Source organism: Onychostruthus taczanowskii, unplaced genomic scaffold (genome assembly GCF_017590055.1).
Source record: "Onychostruthus taczanowskii isolate IOZ18803 unplaced genomic scaffold, ASM1759005v1 scaffold31, whole genome shotgun sequence".
In the NCBI taxonomy this organism is placed as follows: Eukaryota; Metazoa; Chordata; class Aves; order Passeriformes; family Passeridae; genus Onychostruthus; species Onychostruthus taczanowskii.
This window is the reverse complement of record NW_024500461.1, coordinates 2,194,123-2,208,687: the sequence shown is the minus strand read 5'-3', so window position 1 is coordinate 2,208,687 and position 14,565 is coordinate 2,194,123. Positions and strand designations below refer to the sequence as shown.

The following is a 14,565-nucleotide window of genomic DNA, read 5'->3' as shown; positions in this document are numbered from 1 at the left end:
TAAAGCTCCAAGACCTAATGACTGCTAAAGAGAACCTTCTTGTGTCTATTGCCCTTCAGCATCCCATTTTACTATGCTGTTATTCCAAATTGACTGAATTTCACTCTTCACTCCTAATCTGCTGAGTAGAACCTCACTTGTGTTGATTATCACCTCTGCACAATGACAGAACCCACTTTTTGAACCTGGTACACAATAAAGGAAAAGTTTTCCAATGTTTTTAGGGAATAATCTTAATTAGGAAATAACACACCATGTTAATATTGTAATCTGGTAATGAAGAAGTCAATATATCAGACATGAATGATGATTTGAATAACCATGCTTTTAGTTTATAGGATACCTGAAAATGAGACAGAGGGAATATTGCAGGAAAGGACAAGCAAATTGATGAGTAGTGAGCAAAAAAGAAAAAAAGTTCTAGACCTATAATAAATAAAATACACTAAATCCTAACATCATTTGCTGAGATGGACTGTTTAGACCAACCACTGAATTTTTATGCAAAGATTTCTTAATCATTTAGGACAGATTTCTTAGTAGCAAAGGCTGGAAGGGGCTTGAGTAGGATTTCAAGAAACCATCAGCTGTAACTTTTACTTATTGTCTTGAGATATACACATTACTCACATCCCATTGAAATAATGGGGTTTCTATGCACAAATATCCCTATCATCTTTACTTGTACAGGCATAAAGAGAAGACAAGGCTTTGAACTGCAGTGTTTCATAATGCAAAATAATGCAACACTGGGCTACATTAATTTAAATACAATAACATGTTCCAAGTTCAAAGGTTGATTCTAGGAATCTGACATACAGAATTTCATACTGCATAGGACCAAAGAGATACAGCATATAAGCAATTCAGACAAAGTTATCACAGAGTAAAAACATGATTATTATGTGAGATTGATTTTCCCCTTACCCACTCATTTTTATTTATTTTACCAGTAAAAACCAGAAGAGAAAATTAAGATAATATACAAAGATATATATATATATATATATATACACACACATATAGTGTGCTGTGTAGTTCCCTACCTTCTTCCTAAACGAAGATGAAACTTACTGCTTTCTGTGTTCCAACTGGCACAACATAGCTTGCATTTTAAGATTTGTCCATTATCAGCTTTAAAATACAGTAAGAATTAGGCCATAAAGATAAATAATTTTGGTTCCCTGAAACTAAACACATCTGGAAGTGTTTTTTGCACATCTAGCAAAAACAATCCAAAGTTACAAAGACACCTTCAAATTAACTGTGTGCTTTATGCTACATGCATAGCCTAAAAGGAAAGATACAGCCAACTTGTCAAAACCTTTTGTAATGCTTCGCCATTTCAAGCCAAGAAGGTGGTGGGAAGGAGTAGATGTAAGGCCTGTAAGACACTTCAATATATGGAACTGACACACATTGGAGTAAAACTTCTGGTTGCCCACCCAACAACAATCAGTGAAGTCAGACCAAAACTGTTAACAATAATATTCCAGGCCATGAAACTTTGACATATGGCAATAGCCACCTTTGTTCTTTCCCAGGGAGGCAGCAATACCAAAATTCCATAGGAGGAAAACTATGCAAAATATGAAAATCTTCACCTCTCCCTCTACAATGATGGAAACATGGCAATGAAGTAATATATGGTAGATTAGTTTCTTTCCTTTTAAAGAAGATATTTTGCCAGTAGTATTTCTCAAATATTTAATCACTTGGAGAGATTAAGAGCAAGCCTGGAATATGTTGAAATTCTATCTATCTGAAACATACCATAATGCATGTAGCAGTTTCCTTTGGTAGGATCCAGCTGAATAGCCTTCATGAAGTACTTCTCTGCCTCACTCTTGCGTCCCTAAAAATAAAACAAAAAAAAGGGGGGTGAAATTATTTTAACAGTGTGTCACCCTGGAGCAATCCTGTACAGTTAAAATTTACAAATTCCAGGCACTGCAGAAAAACAACCATTATTATCACTAGACTTTAACCAAAATAAATAAAAATGTTTAAATGCTACAGTAAGTTTTGTGGTCAGCTACTTTATGGTGCAGATCTCCAGACTAAGGAAGAAATGTATCCAACATCATCAGTGTGCAAGAAGTAAGGAAGTGGTAGAAACATTTTGCAATAAGTATTGTAAAGGGCTTTGGGGTGAATATCAGTTCCATGCTCCTTTTCTGGACAAGCGTTACACTCACCCAAGCTAAAATCAGAGAGAAACTAGGACAGAGCTTAAGTCATGCTCCTAAAAAAAAAAAAAGTTGGTGGGGGGTGGAGGAGGGAAAGCATGTTATGGTTCTATGAAATCACAGAATCCTAGAAGTTCTCATGTTGGAAAGGACCCATAAATATCATTCACTCCCACTCCCTGATCCTCACAGGACTACCTAAAACCATGTGACCAAGTGTTTTCCAGATACTTCTTGAGCTCTGACAGGCTGGGTGCTGTAACCACTTCCCAGTGACCTTTGCAGCAAAAAAACCTCTGCCTAATATCCATTCGGAATGTCCCCTGATGCAGATCCATTTCTTTTCCTTGTATCCTAAATAACACTATATACACAGCCAAAGGTAAAGTTACCACAAATGAAAGTACATAAATAGAAAATATTTTAGGGTTTAATGTGGAAAGTAAAAAAAAAAAAATGTATTTCTGATTTTAATGTGGGAAGTCAGATTTTATCAGAAATCAATTCTGAAAACCATAAAACAGCTGTAATAGAAATGGTAATTTTTAAAGACAATTGTAAAAGGTATGACAACTGGTCAGGGAAAAGAAATCCCCAAAACCAACCAAACCAAAGCCTAACAGAACTGATGGTAAAAAGAATAGACATTTTCTGAGACAGAGATTTCCTTATCACTGGAATCACCAAATCACTATAGTTCCATTATGGTATAGAAGTGCCAGAAGAGATCCATTAGTGGTCATTATTCCTGAAAAAACAGTGATACTGGATTAGTCCAGTCTGATACTCAAACACAAATCACTATCACATATTCAGTAAGACACCTGTGACCTGTTTATCCCTATCCCCATGAAATTAGCTGCTGTGGTTTGTGCTATAAAATAGGCAGCCTGCAGAATAAAGAGCAGTTAAGCTTAACCCCTGCGGAAGAAAGGCACTGTGGCCTGCACCTCTCAAGTTGCCTTGAGTGTCATTTCACAGATACAGCCATATAGGCTTTCTCAAGTTTTGTGGTCTGGAAACAGACATGGCACACATCCTGCACTATCCCACAAGTTAACATAGGAATAATAATGAGATCTGTTCATGATTACAGCTGCTTTAGATTCTCAGTATTTCCCTCAGGAGTCTTAGAGACAATAAAATAGAGTGAAGGAAGTTGCGCAGCACACCAAGAACTATATGAAGACCAGGTTCCATCAAAACCAACAGAGAGGTCATGTTTCAAGAAAGCATCCTGGCAGAGATACGAGCAGGCTTACCATTTACAGGATTCTAGTTTCACAGAATGAATGTTCATTGGGGGTAAGAATTCAGGCGTATTATTTAGGGAACTTTCTTTGGTAAGCCCATATTCCTTAAAGCCAAATCCACATGGCACAAGGTTCCTATCAACCAAACAGTGCAATTACATGCTAGTGCAATTCTGCAATTACATTACTATCTTATATTGCAGTGGCTCATCCTACTTTATATAAAAACCCAAACCACAAACAACAACACAACAAACCCACAAACAAAAAGCCCAAAACAAAAAACTGTATGACACATAACCCAGACTGATTTTTCTTCTTTTACTAGTGCAGTTAAGACATAAATACATATATATATATATACATATATATAAAAAACACAATCTTTTAAAATACCATGTAACTATAGTTAAGAACAAAAAAAAAAAAAATCAAGGAAAAAACCCCCATGAATTAAAGTAACTAGCAGGGTGAGATGATAATTGAACATTCAATTTTGCACATTTAACTCTAAGGCTGGCAACTGTAGTCTGGCAAAAGTTACAATGGCTTATCTAAGTCTAGTACTGAGGCTTCAAAATGAGAGGCACTAAGCATATGTATCATTAATACTGACAGAATGAACATGTACAGATTTTGCATAATTGCCTTTTTTAACAGACCGACATAATTAGTTTTAGCCAGTTGCACTCTGTGTCTATTTCTAGAACATCAAAGCACAGTTCATTGAATACAGTCACAAAATTGTAGCTTCTACCTACAGAACTGTAAGGCCACAAACATTTGTCAAACATGATTAATTTTTATTTACTGGAATCACCAAAAATACATGACTGCTCTACTCCTTTTGGCACTTTCCAAATGGCATACTGCACTCAAGTTCAGGCTAGTCAGGAGACCTACAATACACAATGATGACAGGTGCCAGCACACATAATATCAAAAGAACTGTGCTATTTACAGGCTCAAATGGTCATTTCACAGATAAATGGAAGAAAAAGTTTAATTATATCAACCAAGACATAAAGTTATCTGATTAAAAACAATCAGCAAAAGCTCCATTTGTTCACGTTGGCCATCACTTTCATTTATCCACATTCGTCAAAAATTATTTTAAAAAATGAATGAAAGTGTTTTCTTGCAGACTGGCATTGTGAGGAGCCTTGCATCACACCAGCTAAAATGTCCTCTTTAATGCAGTCTGCTACTAAAATGTCAATACCTCAGCATAGATTTAATACACATTAGTCTTTGTGTCAAAATATGTAAAATACAACCACTTGACAGAATCAGGCTATTTCACAATTAAAATTTAGTATTTATCAACTTTTTTTTTCAATTATCCAATCAATATACATCTTAACTAGCCAACAGAATGCAGACACTGTAGTTTGCTTGACAACAATCCTACCATTGTCCCTTTCCCACTGTATGTTGTCAGTGTTAAATAAAACAGATGGTGAAAGGGAACAAAATTATAACTATTAAAGAAAATCCAAATAATTGTTTAAACAGCTGAAAAATACTGATTTGGGGCAGGAAGGTATTTGGTGCACATGCTCACTGTTACATGCATTGACCCATACCAAGGCAGGAGTTGAGAGCCACTGGTAACCTCCCAATTTCTAGCAGCAGGGTTTGCAGTCATACATGCACAATGACATGCTCTGTCAATTTTACAAAGAAAAAAAACTAAGTTTACAATGGCAGACTTTATGATAGCAGACTTATTTGAAGGATAAAGAAGTTATTAATACATTTTAATGAAAATACTTGACAGCCCTGAGGATGAATAATGGGATACAAAATACCTTTCTGCTCTTGGTCACCAGTTTACATTCAGCCCAGGTCAGTAGCTAATGGAAAGGTGCTCTGTGACAGCTATTGGTCTGCTCTGGGGAAATGAGTGGATGGTCCCAGCCCAAGCCCCAATGGAGATCCTCTGCGCAGACACTCTGGCATACTTATGGCTTTTCAGGGCAGAGACTAACAAGACTGAATCATAAAACAATCAGTGACAATCTCCTAGCTGAAGAAAAGAACTTTAATATGATAAAGACACTTTAATAATTGATTTGGAACACTGGCTGATATTTGCCTTACTGGATCTGGACCTAGAGCATATAATGAGGACAAGCTTCCTGGAGTTTTCCATTAATAACAAAAACATCAATCCCCCTCTCCCCTGTCTCATGCCCAAATATAGATGAAACGCCCCTGCTTACCATCTTCCAGCAACACCAACAAATTAAAAATGAAAAAAAAAAATTAAAGTGCAGGTAAGTAATACAGGGTTCTTATAACCTAACACTTAAGTTGTCCTGGTTTTCAGAAATACATCACTCTCCACAAATCACACAGACTCTAAATCAGAATGGCTGGGTGCTTGCAGTTTTGGAAGACAAACTGTTAACTGTTTAAATATGATTTCAGGAGCTTGATTTTCTAAGACCAGTTCTTTGCAGTTGACCGCAAGAGGTTTTTTGTTTTGTTGCTTGCTTCTTCCCTAGAGACCAGAACAATGTATCTGTGCTTGCTAATATGGTCAGACATACAGCTTTCATACAAATGATATATAAATGACTGTTAAGATCACCAGAACAACTGAAAGCCAGCCAGCTAAGGGCAGTTCATTCATTAGTAGAAGACTGTATTTATCCTTAGAATATTAAAAAGCTGAGGACAAAACTAGCATTTCGATATCCACCCCAATTTTTTTTCCTCACTTTTCTCGTTAACTGTGCCAAATTTATGTTGAGGCAGCTGTTGTACTTCAGGCTGCTGGAGGCCCAGGGACCCTGCAATGGAAGTAAAACTGGGAAAGACTAATACAGCTGAGCAGCTCTGAATAACCCTCCTGTGGAAACTATGATGACACAGTGGCAACCAGTAAGGTGGTTCAACAAATTAGGTGGTCTCTGCAATCTGAACCAACGTTATACAACATAAATATTCATCATTCTTCAATACTTAGGAGGGTTTCACCAGCAGGACACAGACTTTATTCTTCAATATAGTTTTACCAATTTTAACTGGTAATAATGTGATTGCATAAAGAACTTAATTTATGCTACAAATGCAGTTGACTGTCACTTGTCACATCTGTTACTTTTTTTTTTGGCAAGCATTCACATTTTTAATAAAACAGATTGAATTATGAAAAGATTTATTAATGGAAGTTTGATTAAAATGCGCACACTGAATAGAGAGAAACAAGTATTATGTTACATGATTTTTTTCTTCCTCTCTGGAACACTTTAAAGTCACAGACTATTCAGTGATAGCAAAAAAGTCTGAACTGAACCAGTGACTTCCTTTCCATGCTTCTTTAAGTTATTGCAGACCTGCATATCCTGTTTCATAACCAGTTCCTTTTGCTTCACAAAAGTTGTGAGGCAAAACACAACTTAAATGGTGTGATACTGAGTAAATGAATTCTTCAAAAACTTTTACTTAGCTGGACTAATGAAACAGGAACTGTTTGCAGTTGCACCTTACAACAATGTCATTGACATAGGCAAGCTCTCCACCTCAGGTTTAAATATTAGTAGTTCAAAAACAACTTTAATATCTAGCATTTAGTAGCTAAAAGGATTCTTCTTTTTTCCTTCATTTTGCTGTTATTTCTACAACTCTTTCCTCTTCAGTCTGAACTATAATATAAATACCTTGTGCCATAATTTGTATGTGAAATGCTAGACCAACCGAAATATACAGAACATGGATTATTAACATCAAAGGTCTAAAATTTATCTCAGTTTCTATACTTCCTGTGCATTAAGGAGACAAATCCTGCCTTTTCATCTCATCTTTATTAAAATAAAATAATAACAACCAAACGTGGCAGAGAAGCCATCTCAGCATATGGGAGCATGAACTGGACTACTCTGGAGGAAATTAGACTATAAATCTTTATCTACCAATATAAAGTAATTCGCCATTTATTAAATTTTATAATAAATGTGGAGCAATTTTTCTCATTATTGTCCAGTGTGACACATCCACATAACTTGGTCACTGAGGTCATGACTAACATTCTCTTTCCCAGTCCTCTCACTGGACCAATGTACAATCCAGTACATTGCATACTGCATGCATAACCCAGTACATAACCTAGCTGAGTTTTGAAAGTAAGCCTTGGTAGAATCAATAACATACAACCTCTTCTTTTAGTTTCATCTTCTATTTGCACCTTTAGTGGCTCACTTCCATCTTAATATATAACATTAGCCCTCCTTCAAACACATGCAGATTTTTGTTGTGTAAAATTCCATCTACTAGATTCACTGAGACACTACTAAGTCAGTGTGATTCTTCTATGAGCCAAGGTTAATTAAGAGAGAATCATAACATAAACTGTTTTCTTGAGTATACATCTGCAATGATAATTAAAGGCATGATAACCAGAGGGTTGAGATTGAAGCAGTGCCCATTGACTTTGGTGGGAATCTACTGGACCTTAAGTATTTTGGAATGTGACACAACTGCATATGAACTGACAAATAGAAAAAATCAAAGAAATCAAAGCACAACTCAAAACTTTACTGGCTTGGGACATGATTGAGACACTATTAAGGTGACATTTTCTTCAAGTATTACATATCAAATTAATCAATAATATATTAAAGCTAATAGACATCCATTTTCTTGGTTTATGTGTCTCCTATCACCAAAATCTTTCTTGTTCTATTAAAGTATTCAAAACAATATAGAAAAGAAATGTAGGCATAAATTTTTTTCCCCTTAAAGGAGTTTTTATTCAGTTGTTCTGTTGTGGTGGGGTTTTTTGTTTGATCATATTTTTAAATAGTATATCTATTTTTAGTGTTTATTTTGGGATAACTTGAAGTCTAGAAGGAATTTACCTCATTACATCACTGTTGAAAACAAGAAATATTGTGTAAAGTCTTCAGTAAACTTTTAAAGAACTGATTTCATTCTATATCTTGTGATTTATTTACTGTCTAGACCCCTATTGAAATATCCACTTCAGTCATTAAGCTTTGACCATTTTCTATCACAAATATGTAATGAAATGTGAAGTAAATTTCCAGGTTAGTCCCTTTCTTTTCTGTTCGGTCTTAAACCACAATTTATATTTTCTGATAACGAAATTATTAATATCTACTTATATTTCATTGGTCAGTCAGTAGAACGTAAATTCAGTATTTTCACATGCTGTTTTCACTGAGTCCTATGAATTGCTTCTAAGCTAAATTTGGCTTATTTTTCCACAATTACTGACAAAATTACTATGCGCGGGGTAAGTACAACAGCTTTATTCAACCATGTAATAAAACAAAAAAGATCTCTCTTTTGGTGGGTTAGAACCAGATGATTTTTAAGGCTGCTTCCAAACCCAAAGCAGCCTGTGATTTTTTTCATGAAAGCAGTTCATTCTGCGTCAGTGATGTTCTCTGCAACAAGCTTTAAATTTATGTTGAGTAAAGTGAGAAGTTTAGGGCTCCCTCTTTCCTGTCTACAGGAAGTTAGAAACATGATACTGAAGATGAGATCCCTAAAGGAGGTTAGTGAGGGGTTATGTGCCTAAATACCTGTTCCAGAGTCATTTATGAACTAGACAAATATGGTATATTTAAATGAAAATATTCAGCTTTACAATTAATTCTATTACAGCTGGCATGCAGCCTAACACATGTCCTAAGGGGACTGGAAAGCATATCTATGGATTCAAAACTTCTGGCACGCAGCCAGCCTCTGAGGAAATATGAGCTCAATAGATGTCAGCTATTGAAATTTCTGTAGTTCGGAAATCCTGTCGTTCAGACTGGATGTGTAAAAGCTCCAGATACACCAGATAACCAAACCTTTAAAAAGAGTTCATAGTTCTGAGTCAGTTAACCTGATTTTCCCCACTAAAAAGGAAACCCCTTCCTTCTAGCCACTACCAGTGAATTGCCTGTAAGCTGGAAACAAAAATGGAAATAACTCACATTCTGCAAACTCAGAACTAAATACAAACTGTGCACACATCAGTTTTAACCCTCAAGGGATTTCAAGTGTCAAGAAAGCTCACAGTGTCTATACCAGGCTCCAAAGACAAAATGAAGACAAGACAGAAAAGCAGTAGTGGCTATTGCTTGGCTTAACTTGATTTCTCAGGTAAGGCATTCTCATGGATTCAATGTCATTTTTATATTATCATGCTGTGACTTTAACTGAAATACCCAATTTCCATTAAAAAAAGAATCTTCCTAGAAGCAGTACTAACAGCCAAGGGATATAGTTTCCCAAAATGAAATACCTAAGAGCTTTGCTGACCTAATTAAATTGACCTGTTCAGAAAATGCCTTTTCACTAATTAAAGATTTCTCTATGTGTAGGCATTTATTGCCCCCCTAAGTATTACTGAAAATATTTTTGTTTGCTTTAAAGGAGTTAATTACTACAAGAAGAAACTGTTCTAGAAGATCATGACTAGATTTAACAGAGCATTTCAATTGCTATGTCTTAAAGACAGTCACAATTCTTTTGACATCATGACTGTTCTCCCTCATTCCTGCTTTCTTCCCATTTGTATAAATCTAGAGAGACAGAAAAAAAGTAGCAATGAACTAGTGACATTAAAGATGACAATATGACAGATTTTTCCAACAGGAATGCAAATTTCCTTTCTGTGCTGAAACACCAGCAGTAAGTAATTACACGAACTGTAAATGTTGAATTAGTCTATTCACCTACACCATTCTCCTTCTCCCCTGCTGTCCCATTCTTTTCTTTTTTTCCTATCTTCCATTTACTTCTACATTTTCATTTATTTATATTTATTTTGAGATGACAGTCAAGCACTACACCAATTACTGAATACAGTAGGGTATTTGATAGCAACACTCTGAGTAATTTCACAACTAACCAAAAATGGCAGGATATCTCACTGGCCTTCTGTTTGTCAAAAGCATAAGCAACAATCAACTGCAGGAAAAATACGGTCACTCACTGAGGGGCAACTATCGCAAAACTTAAGAAAAGTACTAAACTTCAACATTGATATTTGAATGTCACAATCCTGTTACTTTTATATTAATCCAAATCACTGCCTGTCTCTATCATGTCTATGACTGCCTTTTCCCATTTGAAGAAAACACTTCAAAATAAAATATTTTATGATACAGGGAATCTTCTAGGATGATTATTGCTGAATTTAATAGTTGGAGCTCCAGCAGTAAATTTTTCTTACAGAATTTTGGGTGATTTTCCAAGCCACTGAAAAATAGGAGATTAACATCACTGTGTGGAGCCATGTAAAATGCAAGAAAACACTGTGCATTTTCTTCCAGAGAAATATAGCAAAGCCTGTAATTCCTAGATGTGACGTGCGAAATATGAGGCTGACCCTAAGTATTTTAGTAATTAGAGCCACTTCTGCAAACTATGCAGGGTCATTTGTGGGCTCAACTTCACTCAAAACAGACAAGATAAAACTTAAAAACATTTATTCGTAATTGAAATAAAGCTTCTCAGAACTAGCATGCTACTGTAACAACAAGCCACTGACTGATGGCAGAGGCCAGACATTAGGTGGGAGGGTTTCTTAGTCTTCTCTTTAAGACTACTAAAGTGAGAGGAAGAAAAAAAAATTAAAAGTCTTACTTGCAAATGATTATTTTAGCAAGACAACCAATGACTTCTCTTCTAGAAGGTCTGCTCATATAATGGAAATCAAATTACAATACATGCTCAAGGCATCACCTGGCACTGTCATTTTTGACAGACTCATTTTTATCCTAAAGCTGAGAGCCTTGCAATTTTAAAGTCTTTCAAAAAATTATGCTTTTCTTTGCAATGCAGAAATAGACTACCTAAGCAAGAGGTAAGACCCAGATGCTGTGGTACGAAGTTACCAGAAGATTGGCTCTGTTAACTAACATGTTACATTGAAAAACAAATTTCTCACTATTTAAGCAGTTTAACAAGTTACAGGTATGAAAAGCACATAAAGCTAAAGCACTACAGTTCTAAATACCTACAGGTCATTTCAAAAATATAAAAAAGGACAAACCTAAGCCCCAGACAACTGTCTATTTTCCAATTATTCTAGTAACTGAGCTACTAATCATGATTTTCAACCAACAAATTATGCTGTCCTAACATATTTTCAAGAAAATTGTAGCTTAGTGAGCTGTAATTCTTAGATATAAACATATAACATGAACTAATATAGGAGCTAGGAATTTCTTGTAACTTATAACAGGTAGGTAACAAGACTGTAAATTCATTAACTATTCCTCTGGAACTATTAAGCTGGTCTGTTCTTCCTGCATATACAGCAGCATGCCCAAGTCCTTTTGGACATTACTTGTATCTTTTCCAGCCTAAATGACTCTCTGATTCTATGTGATGGTGCTTGCAGTAAGCATTAATACTGAGAAGGCAGAAAAACTGAGGTTAAAATTAATCCACTTCATTGGAATCAAAGTAAGGAAGTAAAACATACCTGAATTCGTGAATTTTACAGGTCTGACTTTACTGCTAGGGGGTTTTATATTAGAATTGCCTTTGGCTAGAATTTAGCAACTTGTCTGGAAATTACCTCCTCTCCTCCCTTACACCCCAATTCCACTGACAGAGAAATTTCCCATCTATATTAGCACCTACATCCACCCTTCACTACATCAGTGATCTCACATTTCTCTCCTAGAAAAGATACACAGAGAAGTGTTACTAAAAGTTTTGTCTCAGTACCTATATTCAGAAACAGGTTTGTAAAAAGTTCAATGGTTTGATTCCAACAGAAGACGGCAAAGAAGCCTCTAACACATCTCTAACATCCAAAAACTAACTGAAGTATGCTTTTCTCTTTCCTAAATTTTACAGGCTGTGAGAAAATTATCATTAATCTTAGTCACAAAATATAACAGAAGAATAAATCACAGTGGTAGCTCAAGTTGGGATTAGGCTGAAATACCTATGCCAAAGGATACAGCTCTAATCTGAATCCCAAGGAAGTTTATGAAGACTTCCAGGAAGCATGTCAGTTACAGCAATTACGTATTTGCGATGGGAACTAATACTAGGACAGGTCAGTACACCAGAAACTAGACAAAATTCCTTTTGTGAATTACTGAGCAGACAGTAACCTGCAAAACTGATTGAATGACCAAAATGGAGGCAAAAATCACATATTTTACTGCCAAATCTCTTAATCCATTTTTGTGTTGAATATTTTTGCAGACCTGTAGCTCAAAGAACTAATTGGAATTAATGCCATTTTTCAATAGATCAAAGATAAGGGAACTTTATTTTTCATTAATGAAGTAACCATCAAAAAATATTGTGCCATCTGTAAATACTTTGTCATCATAATGTTCCTTGATATATGTTTATGAAATCCTGAAAGTCAACAGGATATCAGCACCATCTTTTCAGCTTCTACTGCTGTCAATAGAATGGACATCAACCCTATCTGTACATATTGCCATGAATATGAGAAGCAACAGTAATAAAGACAAAAGTGTCAAGAGATAATAACAAATGTGAGGAGAACAGACTACAATTATGGCACAGAGTAAGTATAGGAAAGCAAGTGTGTGTTGAGAAAGGAAAGGTATTTTATTTCCTATCACAGTGTAGTATTCAGTGTTCGAAGCTGTATACAGTTTATCTCCTTGATGAGACATGTTCTTCCACAAACACAGCTCAGATGCTGAAGGCACAATCCACACCACACATATCTTCCATTTATACCCCCAGAGAAATGCAAACAGTTCAATTCTACTACAAGGACTCAGGCAGACTTTTCATTGCTTCCTTCTAAAAATTGGGATAGTAACACCAAATTTTAATCCTATATCTGCACTTTCATAATGAGGAGACGGAATTAAAAAAAAATCAAGTAGTGGCTCACAATGTTTGTACACTTCTGGGATTTGGGGATTTTGTTATTTTGAAGAAAACTGTGAGACCTGTTTCCCAGAATTACTGCAAGACTTTCCCTAACAGACCTCATATTTCACACACTCAGAGGTCGAAAAAATTAACCAGAGAGCTACTGGGGTAGGGAGGTGTGTGTAACAAAAAACCAAACAAACAAAAAGAAATTTGGATTTTATTAAGAAAACCTCTTTGCTTACTTTCCTGGCCAGGATAGGGTTAATTTTTGCTGTATCCAGGAGGAGGCACGGCCAGGACCCAGAGGTTGTTCCATACCACCTCCCCATCCAGGAAAGGGGGAACGGGATCACTTCTGGATCGAGGATGGTGGCACAGTCGGGTATTGCCAGGGGTTTCTGAGTTGTGAGCATCCCCATGTGAATCGTTCACCTCTCTGGAACACTTTGTTATTAATATTGTTGCTCTTACTATTTGTTTTCTTGTTTTATTACTGTTTGCAGTAAACTGTTCTTGTTTCAGCCCATGATCTTTACCTTTTGTGCCTCCAATTCTACTCTCCAGCCTGCTGCAGCAGAAGGGAGAGGGAGTAGTGAGAGAACAGCGTGTGGTTTGGAGTGTTACAGTGGGAACACTAAATTGGGAAATACTATTCCTAAACCACAACACCTCCCCACAGCAATTCCAATAAATTAGCACTTTTGTGTCAAAGATCTCCTAAGAAGCCAATAACACTGACTTTCTGCTATTATTCTTAGGTGCTATATACAAAGATATCTGCTAGAAAAGCAAGATAAATATAAATAAGGAAATCTTCCTGTACAACCTATTTGTAGTTCTACTCTAGAAGAAGGTAAACAGTGGGTGCATATATTTGTCAATATCCCAGCAATTTTAACAGTAACTGGGAATTGTTAAAAAAAAAAAAAAAAGCCTTTCCAGGATGTGGACTGACTGGACTGACAGGCAGTGGGGATATGACACTACCACCTAGACTTCCATTACAAGTTAAAACCTTCCCTTTCAGGCAACTTTTAATAAAACTCTGCATTTAAAATTACATGGTAACACAGACCAATTTTTAAGTCTTTCAAGTTATGTTGCCACCTGTTACTCATACAGAAGACTTGTGTTGTAATTCCTTCCTCTTTTCCAAATTCAGACACTTTTAACAGTAATGGAGTAATTAATTAATGAAATTAATCATGTTGTGTTCCACTGTGTTGTTTTCCACAATAAAAGACATTTTTTGCTTGAAGACTGGACAGCACAAT

The 14,565-nt window shown here is 35.9% G+C and overlaps 1 protein-coding gene across 2 annotated transcripts in view; it reads right to left on the bottom strand.

Moving 5' to 3' along the window:
- TMTC2 (transmembrane O-mannosyltransferase targeting cadherins 2) overlaps positions 1–14,565 on the bottom strand; it is a 236,123-nt gene that overhangs the window by 42,028 nt on the left and 179,530 nt on the right. For both annotated transcript variants that reach the window (XM_041409862.1, XM_041409863.1), the window contains one exon: positions 1,774–1,855. In XM_041409862.1, the coding sequence (XP_041265796.1) occupies positions 1,774–1,855 (82 nt within the window). The remainder of the gene's footprint in view (positions 1–1,773; positions 1,856–14,565) is intronic.